Source organism: Bidens hawaiensis, unplaced genomic scaffold (genome assembly GCF_021521415.1).
Source record: "Bidens hawaiensis isolate Kalapana, Puna unplaced genomic scaffold, B.hawaiensis_p1.1 tig00045498_1, whole genome shotgun sequence".
Taxonomy (NCBI): Eukaryota; Viridiplantae; Streptophyta; class Magnoliopsida; order Asterales; family Asteraceae; genus Bidens; species Bidens hawaiensis.
This window is the reverse complement of record NW_027498107.1, coordinates 3120-15889: the sequence shown is the minus strand read 5'-3', so window position 1 is coordinate 15889 and position 12770 is coordinate 3120. Positions and strand designations below refer to the sequence as shown.

The window sequence follows — 12770 nt, the reverse complement described above, 5'->3', positions numbered from 1 at the left end:
CTGCTACTTAAAGAAGTTTAAAGGCTCATATATCATTCTACTTCTTTATGTAGATGATATTTTAATTGCAGGATCTGATATGAAGGAGATTCGCAAGTTGAAGAAACAGTTGTCTGATGAATTTGAGATGAAAGATCTTGGTCCAGCCAAACAGATTTTGGGGATGAGTATATCCAGAAAGAAAGATGGCTCCATAACACTATCCCAAGAGAAATACATAGGGAAAGTGTTAGAAAGATTCAGGATGAATGATGAGAAGACTAAACCGAGAAACACACATCTGGGAAGTCATTTCAAACTTACCAAAGACCAGTCTCCCAGAACAGAGGAAGAAAGAACAGAGATGGCTAAAGTTCCGTATGCATCTGCTGTTGGCAGTCTCATGTACGCCATGGTTTGTACACGGCCAGACATTGCTCATGCTGTCGGGGTAGTTAGTCGTTTTATGTCGGATCCGGGAAAGGAACATTGGGAAGCGGTGAAATGGTTACTCAGATACTTAAAGGGTACTTCCAGTTTGGGGTTATGTTTTAAGGGGAAGGATACATTTCTCAGGGGTTATTCAGATGCTGATCTGGGTGGATGTAAGAAGACGTTTAAAAGCACTACTGGTTATGTTTTCACAGTTGGGGGAACAGCAGTATGTTGGATGTCCAGACTTCAGAAAAGTGTTGCTTTATCAACCACTGAGGCAGAATATATGGCAGCAGCCGAAGCAAGTAAAGAATTAGTATGGTTGAGAACTTTTCTTGAAGAGTTGGGAAAGAAACAGGCAGAGTTCTTCTTATATTGTGACAATGAGAGTGCAGTGAAACTTGCGAAGAATCCAGTCTATCATTCGAAGACTAAGCACATCGGGAGAAGATATCACTTTGTCAGAGATTTGATCAGTGATGGTGTTTTCAGTTTGAAAAATATCTCAGGTGCTAAGAATCCAGCAGATATGTTCACCAAGCCGGTGATACTGGATAAGCTGAAGCTGTGCAGAGCTTCAGCAGGCCTTCAGGAATAATGTTGAGAAGACGAAGGGTAACTAGGAGGTGCAAAACCAGATGGGTTTTATTTTACATGTACAAGGCAATGCAGGTGAAGACATTTTACGTCTCCAAATGGGAGCAGGTTGAAATGTTTGACGCATCCAAGTGGTGGTTTAGAGAAGATGTCTCGAAGCCCAAGTGGGAGATTGTTATGTTGTGGTCTCCGATCCATCATGGGTCGGGTCCGGTTTAGACGAATAGACAGAATTAGGAGATTAAGCTGTTTGAGTTTTGGCCAAGCCCAAAAGCTCTAATCAGGCCCAGTTTAGTTAAAGGGTTAAACCCTAATTGTCTAGTCTATATATTCTCTCCTGTACTTGTAAGTTTGTATCACTCAATAATAAGAAAACCCTAGTTATCGACAGTGGACGTAGGTCATACACCGTGACCGAACCACTTAAATCCTTGTGTCTCTTTCGTTTATTCTTTCGGTTTTACTATTGTATTCGTGTTTGTGTGTGACTCCGATCCTAACAGACTGGATCAAATTCCATGTTACAATTACTTACGCTTGTAATAAGAAATTTAAATGGTAATTAAATAATCTGAGTTATATTTGACACAATACGGTGCCCTTTAATGGTTGCACCTTGCAAATTAGAAGAATATATGTAATTCACCGACGATAATTACCTATGCACTGAAATATTCTAGAATTGCATCAGTGCTCAAATGAAGGAAGGAAGAGTCAAATATTGTCAATTGTGAGTGTGTTCTAAAAAAACGATACAAATGACTTATTTGTGCCTTCATTTTGCCCATGTATAAAAACAACCATTAACATAAACGAACACAGACAAACATAAAAAAAACAAACAAACTTACACAACGAGACGAACCAGGTCAAATAGACGATACAAGTAAGATTCAGCAAACGAGCTGAAGATGAAGGCAACACGGCTCCACTCCCATAAAAGGTTTGAAAAACAGTCATTTAAGTTATTTTGTAGTTTAATTTACTGGTTAAACTAATACCATATGTGATTAGATCTTTGATAGCTTGTGTTTCATCCTGGATTAGATTATATCAGAAGTGTACCTTTTTAATCAGTTTGATGCTATTAGGCAAATCACCGTGCATTGGCCTTGTGAATTAGTTTCTCTAATGTGTTTACATGTATAGTTATTATACATTAAAGCTCGTGAATTCACGGGTTTTTAACTTTATTTTTTTTTTGTTAATCTCAAATACTACTAGAACATGACATTTCATTCACTAGACGCAAAAAATTGGTTTAATTGATGGTGCTTTATGACACTCTCTTTTGTAAATTCTCATCATAATGTTGATTGAAAGTTTTTTTAGGTTGCTTAAACACTGATATAACATCTTTTTTCTGTGTGCGTCTCTATTGTCGTACACATTTTCTTTTACGAATGCACATTAACAAAGAGACAATAGACACACATTGACAATAGTTTAGATGATGGTTATAATTTGTATACCATGACATATTATCGTGAGGGTGGACCATGTGTTTCATATTTGCTTTATAAGTGAGCTCTCTATGATGGTATGTTGTTGTATGCAAATTTTAACCATCATCTAGACTATACTTTAATGGAGAAGAACGACTTCATAGTTTATTAATTGCTTTTTGTAGGTGTGGAGAAAGCAAATGTCCTTGATTATGCCTTTGCACAGAGGTATGGAATGCTTATAGTTATGTTATTGTAGCCATTTATATAATAACTTCACGTTGTTTTGTGTTAGTGTAATTCTCAAGTGTATCTTTTCTTTGTGAGCCCAATAGCAGCTACTCGGTTTCTATTGCCATGACAAGCTCCACATACAAACAACACAATGCGATAATTGCATCATTTTAAATTCTTCATGTAACTTTCTGAAATCTTTATTTACTCTTTTTGACTTTTGATTAACTTGATTATGTAGTCATAAATTAGGGTCAAACTTAAGCTGTCATCTTATTCCTTTAGCCAATAATACGGTAGCATTTACTATCACGTGTAGTCTTAAGATTATTGTACCAGCACACACCCTTTGCCTTTAAGTGATTACAAGAGTCTTTTCATTTGGTTAGTTAAACTGAAGTAATCACTTTTAACACGCGCACCCAAATGTTAAGCTTTTATATAATGGTTTTCAATGCTTTTCCCCGGTGGCGAAACCGGGGCTGGTTGAGAAGGAGGCCAAATCAGAAATTTTATCGTTTTCTGGTCCTGTTTCAGCCATTTTTTGGTCATTAGTTAAACGTCTTTGACTTATCGATTGTGGTCAACTCCATATTTCGACGGACGCATTCAGTGTTTATTACAATTTGAGGTAACTAAGTCCTTGTTTTTATTATTTCTTGGAAACTAATTTTATAGGTTAAAGTCAATAACCCTATTAACTTTTATGCAAGTTCTTATCTAACATATTTGGATACTTCGATGCAGGCTAACCCTTACATTATTTCCAAGAAGTGTTAGAAGGTTTGTTTCTTGTGCCTGTTAGGATGACTGCAATAAATCCTGTGCTTTTAGAAGTAATTGATGCAACTCCATGTTTATTTATGCAAATTGATGCCATGTATTAAGATGCAGTGTTATGCCACTCCTAGCTCGAACCAAAACGGCCCGTAAAACCCCTAATGTCTTTTTGTTCTTTTACTTATTAATCTGTTGGCTTGGATCTAATAGAAGTTTCTTTTGTTGCTATAACTGCTATGTAGCCTTTTGTTTTATCTTTATTTATGCATTGAAACTCTTATTATTTAATTTGAAGGGAGATTTAGATTTAATCATTTTTTTATTTAATAAATTTTGATTATTGCCTAATCGTTGACTGATCAACGTTTTTTTATATAAGAATTTAGGTTAATATTGATATATATGTTTCACTGACTTTTAAGTAAAATCATTTTGCCCAAATTAAGCAACATGTTGGTTGAGTTTTTATTTCCAGTTCATTTTCTTCAGCATTTAAAGTATTTAAAGGAAGCCTGCAGTTTTGGCAATTGGCTTGTGAAACTATTACAGTTTGAGCCTCAGGTAGCTTTTTCTGGTATTTTATTTTCTTCCAATATCTAGAGGGGAACATGTGAAATGGTTTAAGGACCTTTTTATTATTATAAATGGTTGTAACTTTGAATATTTGACCATGAAATTTCACACGTTGTAGTTAGGTGATGAACTTGTTTTCCGGTCCTCAAGTCTTGCGTCTTCTTTGCTATTTCCAACGTCATGTGTCATTGGGCTTTACTTTGTTCAAACTTAAAAAACGCGGGAAGATTTCCTCACCTTACCACTTAAACCATCAACAATTGTCGGATTTTTAAAAACCACTTACGACCAGGTGATGTTTGCCACGGCTGTTACATTACACGGTTCCATTCTGGCCGTTTTCAGATGTTGTGTTTGCCACAGATGCCACATTACACAAAGCCACTCTGGCTCATTTTGTAATGTGTGTATGTTTGGACGAATGCCACGAACGAGATTGTAATGTGTGTATGTTTGGACGAATGCCACGAACGAGAAAATGCGTGGCTTACTTCAAGTTGTAAACTTTTTCTCCCTTTTTTTCTTTTAATTTGTAAGTTCTTATAAGTTAAAAAATTATGAACTTTTTAAAGTCATACACTTGGTATTAATATTTGTCCTTTCTTTTTTTTGATCTTATATACTTGAACCAATTAATCTTCATTTAATATCAATCAATCAATCACTCATGCCTAGCAAAATCCCACCGACAGCAAAGCTATAAGTAGGGTCTGGGGAGGGTGGGATGTAGGCACACCGTACCTCTATCCAAAGGAATAAAGAGGTGGCTTCCAAAGAGACCCTCGGCTCTAAGTACATGTGTATGAAGCAAAATAAAGGAAATCAAAGTTTAACAGTTATATAAAAACTACTACTAATTATAATAATATTAATAATAATAATAAGATCACAGTTTAACAGCTATATAAAAGCTAATAATAATTATAATAATAATAATAATAATATATGTAAGGGAAATACCATTATGGTATGTGACCTAAATAAGTTAAGTCTAAGCCATAAGGTATTGAATTCTCTCTAAAAATCCTTAACTTTAATTCTACTTCTCCACGAATTCCTATCCTCAACCATGTCCTCGGAGAGGTTTAGGTCTATCAAATCATGCATAATCCTCTCATCCCAAGTCAATTTCGGTCGTCCTCTACCCCTCCTCCCCTCTATAGTAATCTTCATTTAATATATACATAACAAACTGAATCTAACATCAGCTGGCATGCTCTTCATATTTATATCTATTATCTATATCTTTTAACTCAGTTGTTTTTTTAAACTATTTATTATTTTTATTTTGTATTTGAAACTAACAGGATGGCTATATATAAGCCCTAATATAAATTATCAAGTTTTAATGATAATGATAATGATATTTAACTTGAGAAAGGAAAAATAGAGGGCTGAAGTTGGGTCAACGGATTTTCTCACTAGGGATCAGCTTGGTACCGTACCGGTACCGAAAATACCGATCCCGAAGATCGCAAATTTTTGGTACCGGTGCCGAAATTCTCGGTTCGGTACCGGTACGGTACCTGGACGGTACCAGTATTTAAGGTAAAATTCGGGAAATACGGTACCGTACCGTACCGGTACCATACCGGTCCCGAAAACTAAAAACCTTGGTACCAATTTCGGTACCGGTACCAATCAGTACCATACCGATTTTTGCTCTTCCCTATTTCTCACTGATAGTTGGGTTTCGTCTTGAGGGTGGAATTGAGATGATTGGATGGGTCAGAGGTCCATCAATATTAGCCGTTAAAAAATGATAAAGATAATGTAGTTATATATTATATTTATATACATAATAACCATATATAGAGTACTTCATTAGATAGATCTCCCAACTTTAACCTCGACTTTATTCGAACTTTTAGCATACCAATATAGAGTTGTTTATGGGGTACAAAGCGTTAGTTTTTTCATATTGATGCAGTCTGCGAATGATACATTATTCTTTTCTACGGTTTTAATTGGGTCAACCTGAGTGATCTTTGTGTGCGTCTGTTTTTTAATCTTTAAAATTTATTAATTTTTAGCTAATGCTATATAAATTTTGTATTTTAGAACCGTACTGAGTATAAATTTTGCTATAGCAAATATCGGTACCATAACGACCGGTGAAGAAGAAGAGTTATTAGGGTTTATATGTTATCGCGGGAGTGTGGTTGATATAATGAATGAGGGATGTAACGACACGAAATCTAACATCAAATGGTGAATTAGATCAAGAAATTAGATTTAGGTTATTTACGTTTAAACGTGTCTCGTATAACCTGCCTCCCTAAGTTGTTTAGGTGACATTAACGCGACCAGACGTTGAGGGACTAATTTTGTTATTGTTAATTAACCCAACAATTCAAACACTTCCAAATCATTCAAGGATCCCGTTCTTGTTTCCACATCTTGACTTCATCTTCCTCACATATAATCTGATGATTAATGATTATTAATTAATCTCCCTTTACTAAAAGCTTTACACTTTACACCTCACAGATCAATTGCTGATTCATTCGCCTCTAAAATCCAAATAACTTCATGTGTAGCGAGTTGTGCACACCAGGTGCTCGATCAAATGCCTCTTCACTAATCATCATTAAATTCACTAACACTACATAAACCTTGTCTACTTTATCCTGCTTTCCAGTTTTTTAATGGGATATCAAGTCTTGCTTCACCTGAAATTGGGTATCATATTGTCTGTTCTTGCTGGTGTCACATATTGCAAACACACGCCTGCATCCTTGTTTTCCGAGTTGGTATAAACTATAAACTATAAAGTCTTATTATTCTTGATCATATTTAATTATTATAACATAAGATTTATATTTATGTTTTCAGTTTGGGAGCCATACATATATCACAGAAGCATATTTTCAGAAACATGATACTTTAATCGACCGAGTTTTCGAAGATTTTATATTGAGCGAGCTTTCGCATGCCTTCTATCACAAAGAGAGTTTTATGCCGAAACTGTTGGTTATGCAGCGACGGTTAGTTGGTGAAGGTTCTCACCGGCGGTTAACTTCGTCTGTTGAAATTGGATTCCAGCCAGAAGCTATATCTAAGTTACACTCACTCTCCTGTGAGGCAGTAGTTATTGAGAGACTGCCATCTGGAGTGTTTGCTGACCCGTTTGAGCTACAATATCTTACTGAACGTGGTGGTACAGTGTCATACCCTTGAAGCAGTTTTAGTAGCATGGCTACTTCATGGTTTTTGAGTTATTTTGTTTTTGTTTACGCTTTCAGTGTTTAGTGGTGCCTCAGCATTTGGAGATACAGATTTAGAGTTGCCTACTGTTCGGGCAAACCGATCCGTTGCTGAGGTTCATGTGGATTTAAGCCCTGACTCATTGTCTGGAAACAACAAAGGTTGGGAACTTAACATCGAGATTCCATTGCATGCACGCTATGCGGTATGTGAATGATTCAACAGTTGTTTGTTTTTTAAGGATTATAATTTCTTCCTAATCTACAGTTTGGCTGTTTTGTATTGGATGCTTCTTGTTTGACTCATTTATATTTATTTCTGCAGCCACTGGGAAACCACGGTTACACAAGAGTCGAATTTGCGCCTCCCAACTTGTTTGTACATTGCATTGTTAAAGGGGACCCGCTTAACCAAAGCTGTATATTTTCATCAACCATTGAGGGTGTTAGATCCAGCTCACCTGCTATTGTTTGGGAAGTACCTTCTGGAATTGTGGAACACACAAAAATCGTGTCAATGGCTACATTTATTTCAGCGGTTTTAGGTGCTTTATCAATTTTCATAGCATGTATTTATTATTCAGAGATTTCAGTCTACAATGATTCAAAACAATCTTAATATGCTTAAGGTTTTTGTGTTATATTGACTATGTTTGTTCATTGTTCACTACTTAAAATTATATTGTTCTTTTGAACCTGTTATTCTACAGATATTGTCACTAGTTACATGCTGTGTTTCATTGCAAGCACACAGCAACGCCATATTATTTGGAACAACTTTTTATTTATTTATTTATTTTAGGTTATGGACCATTACATAGTTAAAGTAAGAGTTGATCAATGGCATGATGCTTCTAGATCCCTTTGAGTTGTTGCAGCACATGATTGCGGTAATCAGCTAGGGCCCACACTGGAAATATATTTCTGTAAAGCGCATAGTGTAGCAAGCAGTTCTCCTTGAATACTCCAGCCATTTCCTGCATTAGGTATTTTGTGGTCATATACTTTACTAGTATATTTTATTCATTTATTTAAATTTCTTTTATTATCTAGTTACCTGTTGTGGGAAATCACCATTTTCCAACTGAGAGTTGATCAACAACTTGGCTGCTTTGTGTAGAGGTGTTGCATCTCTCTCCATCTGTTCATTTTAACTTATTTATTAATATATTATAATTTATAACTATCTTAAACTGTGAAACTAACCTGTCGAGAATGAATCAGTCCCATCATTGCCCATGCAGTGTGCACCAGATTGGACCGACCTTCCAAGGGTATATATTTCTGTTTTTTTTGTTGAAAAATTTGGTTGCATTATGTGATTTGTTTATTATTGCTTCTTAAGCACTTCCAAAGTATTTATGTAGCGGTGTTACCTTTCCTGTGCAGGATTTGTGGTTTTCTCCCCAGCCACCATCTTCCAGCTGTGCTCCAAACAGAAATTTAACACCTTTTTGAACTGTCGGACAGTTTTCATACGTCTTTCCAACTGCTGCTAGTCCTCCGAGGGCAAACCAGGTACCATATACAAAACACACGCCCCACTTTCCATACCTAATTTTGACAGCTTATCTTAAAAAAGTAACAAGAAACACTGGTTCCCACTTTCCAGTTGGTTCAGAGCTCTATTTTAAGTTAGAAAACAGAAACAAACCATGAGCCATCTTGCATCTGTATTTTCTCTAGGTATGCACTTGCACTTGTAAGAAAATTTTCTATCTCCTTATTCCTAGTAAAACTTCTTAAACAACACTAGGGCCTGTATTGCTGATGCTGTGCACTCAACATACCTAATCAACAAGTTTTTATCAGAAGTTTAACCTATATTATATATCATATCCAATATGGAAATGCTAAATTATATTGAAGTCTTACTCATGCTCAATAACAATGTCAACAAAGAATTCTGTAGGATTAAGAATCTATGATGAAAAAGAACTTTAGAGTATATATATATATATCAAAGTTTGTGCATCTTAAATGCATCTTAAATAACAATATTTTAATGCGACTTATATATCTACCTCCAGCCAGTTTGATGCTCCAGCTGGTTCCCACGCAGTTAATCCGCCATTTTTGCTCTACATTATCATCGCAGTGGAATAAAACATATTTAAGATCACATATGATGATACAAATATGATTTTTTTATCAAGCACGGTCTCTTTCACATATCATAAATTTATGCATTTCAAATTTTCAATGTACACTGACCTGTAAGGAAAGTATTATGTTGTAAGCATCATAAAGTGCTCATGTTTCATTTTCTCACCCACGATTTCTGATGGCATAGTTGAAAGTAGGAGGCAACACTGGGGATAGAAATATCGAATGTAGATAGACAGCAAGTAGATCATAACGAGATGTCTTTTTTGAGTTTTGTGATGATGAGTTTTAAATAAGTTGTATAATTATACCTTTAGCGCCTCAGCAGTACAGTCTGAAAGTTGCCATCCATGATCTTGATCTGAAAAGGTCCATGTTCCTTTAGAAATATGTCTGTGCATGCTTTTAAAGTCTCCAGAAGGATTGTCTTTAACATACAGAAGAGTATTTAATTACTAATCAGGATAACTCCGGTAAAAAGGTACACATCTCTGATGTAACATCTTGTCTTTGCGTATTGTGTTTTAGAGACCTGTGAAGCCTTAATGAATTCATGCCCTTTCATTAAAGTAGAGCCAATTTCTTCAGTAAAATCACTGGCCAATAGAGCTTGAATTGCAAAAGCAGTATCCCACGCTTGACTGCCAAAACTCTGTACATTTATTAACAATCATAACACTTATTGAAATGCATTTGAATTCATATATAATCGTGTTTATATAGTATGCTTGTATAAAGTATAAAGAGCGACCTGCATTTTCATTCCGTCTTCCGCAACCCAGAGATAATCTGGCACTCGAGCAAGGTGCTTTTTGAAACAAACACCATTTGGATCCTCGACCCAGCATGCAAGCATACACAGTGCCTGATCATCAAATGTCAAACCCCTGAGTAACTTTAAGATAATTTAGTTATAATTTGGTTAAGTTATGCACCTTTTCTACCTAACCAATGGTGATATATCGGCTGTTCTCGTCTTCATAGTGGATATGCTTCATTGTTGTTTCGAGTGCTTTCTCGCGCAGTTTTTTAAATGGCCAGCGATTCAACAGAGGTTCAGTCAAAAAATAGAGACCGTCCCACATTAGATCTTGTATTAAAGGATGCGGATAATATAATCTTCCTGAAGTCATATGTTGGGTAGGCAAATTATATCGCAAATCACATGTTAAAGAGTTTTAAACACTTATGGGTTATGTTATAAGGTGTTACGGTTCTGGTCTCAAGTTTTCAGAAATTACACTAACAATCCTGATCATTCACTGAACCATAACACTTTTTGTAAAAATAGTAAAAAGTTCACCTTTGCACACAAATGTCTTATGCTTCTCCTTTTGATATTCTTGTAGGGCTGTGCGTAGAGTTCATCTCTAAGTTGCAGAATCAATGAGTAATAGGACCCACAAATCTTTTACCATATAGGTATGACATTGGCATGTATGTTAACCGACAATAGCACCACATTTTTGCTGCATTTAGAGTCAGATTAAAAAAATAAAAAAAAAAGGTGGATTTTTATTATTTTTGTATACATTTGGTACTAAAGAACTGACCTGGATGCACAGGTAGGAAAGAAGGAAGGATCCAAAACTCAGGGGGCATCGGGTTGCTTCCAGCCCATTCACATACTCCCAGTATCTATAAAAAGAACCATGCTTTGCTTATTTTAATTTTATAAATAATAAGATTATAAAAAAATGTCTTACAGAAAGCCATGTTTTGCCCCATGATGGAGTGTGTGTAACACTGCCATGATCAAGAATCCATTTGCGGGCTTTGGTGCATGCGCCGTTCTCAGGCCCTTCTCCTAAAAGATGCATACAAATGTAACTGAGAGCAGTGTCAAACATTGTGCTATGACCCTCTATGTGAAATCCCCACCCACCGTCTTTGTTCTGTTCATTCCGCATAAATGTTTGTTAATGTCTTCACAAAGGTTGGTTTTAAATACATATATTAATTATAATAGTACGTACCTGATGACAATACATATACCGTAGAATTTCTTTTCGATATTCTGCTGTAAAAACACTGTTAAGGTGCCCTGTAATATGCAAGCACATCACCTGCAATTTGTTATTTGTCAAATATGAGAATACTGTTGATTAGGATTATGTTATATATATATATATATATATATATATATATATATATATATATGGTTTACCTATATTGCATGTTTGGTTCCAAAATATCATAAATTACATAGATGGTTCCCATTGGTCACTCGCCAGTAAGATGGTTGGTCCTTTACACTAAACAATGTTAATGTTTTGCGTTAGTTTTATGTGAAATTTCTCGAAAGTTAATAGTTTTTTAACGTCCATCTATTCCAAAGGCCATGTCACACTTGAGTGAACAGTAAGAACCATTCATGTAATTTCTCAAAGTTAGGGACTACACTTGCAATAAGTAAACCACAAGGACCATCCGCGCAATTAGCTCTATACTATATGCATATATTTCAGTTACATGTTTACCACAACCAAGTTTTAAATGCCAAAACTGTGTCACCGGTTTGTCCGCGGGCCTAAAATGGAACGGTATAGAAGTACCGAACCAGTTTACGGTCCCTTTCTGGCCTTGTCTGGGATTAAAAAATAACATAAGGAACCATGTATGCTTACCAAGGGCTGCATAAAATACAAGGGACCAGCATTTTCAGCTGGCCAATGACCATCTTCGGCCTGCAAGGCTGCAAAGAATTTAACCGATCTCTTCAATGTGGTCGTTGCTTTTTCATACTATATTTTTTCATCATCCTCTACTTTAACTTGTGGCATCGTTTGTTCAAATTGTTTCTCTCTTAAAAACTGCATATTAATATACGACATATCATACATTAGTATATTTATAATCATATATTAACCAATGAATAATAACTTGTATGAAATGAAACTGGACCTGCATCCGCCAAAGAACATCACTGTTAGTCTTGACTACATCTTTATGCTTCCAGAAATGATCACGAGCTTGTTCAACCTCGGCACGTTCTTCTGAGCTTCCATAGTTTGGATCAAACTCCCATACTTGTCTTCCAACAAAGTTGTTTGTGCTAAACAGGTATGGATTATTGCCACCTTCTGCTATTTTCAATCTCAACATCTTTCTGCAAGTGGATGCACTCAACACAGCACTTCATTGCAGCATTTCTATTTGTGGTTGATAAACCATAGATTTTAGATTTTTAGGTCTCATGTTTTTATGAGCATTAATATTATAATGCCAGACTTTAGTAGATGTCAAAATCTTTCTTTACTACATTTGGTAAAAAAAGAAGGTTTTTTCTTGCTTCTTTTATAGCTTTTAAAATAAATGCAGCAGCCAGCAAGGTGTCCTAAGTTTAATGTAAATGCATAATTTATATCTGTTTGAAATGAGTTTACATATATATAAATTATGCTATAAATTACAA

The 12770-nt window shown here is 35.6% G+C and overlaps 1 protein-coding gene and 1 pseudogene across 1 annotated transcript; one reads left to right on the top strand and one right to left on the bottom strand.

Moving 5' to 3' along the window:
- The first annotated feature begins 343 nt into the window (after positions 1-343).
- Positions 344-7868, top strand: LOC143595730 (uncharacterized). Its single transcript, XM_077074680.1, has 7 exons — positions 344-896; positions 2642-2684; positions 6105-6254; positions 6685-6792; positions 6887-7203; positions 7289-7455; positions 7575-7868. Exons 1-7 carry the CDS (start codon positions 344-346, stop codon positions 7866-7868), a joined length of 1632 nt encoding a protein of 543 aa, XP_076930795.1.
- Positions 7869-8103: 235 nt separating this feature from the next.
- On the bottom strand, positions 8104-12470 carry LOC143595734 (beta-amyrin synthase 2-like; annotated as a pseudogene).
- Positions 12471-12770: the final 300 nt, after the last annotated feature.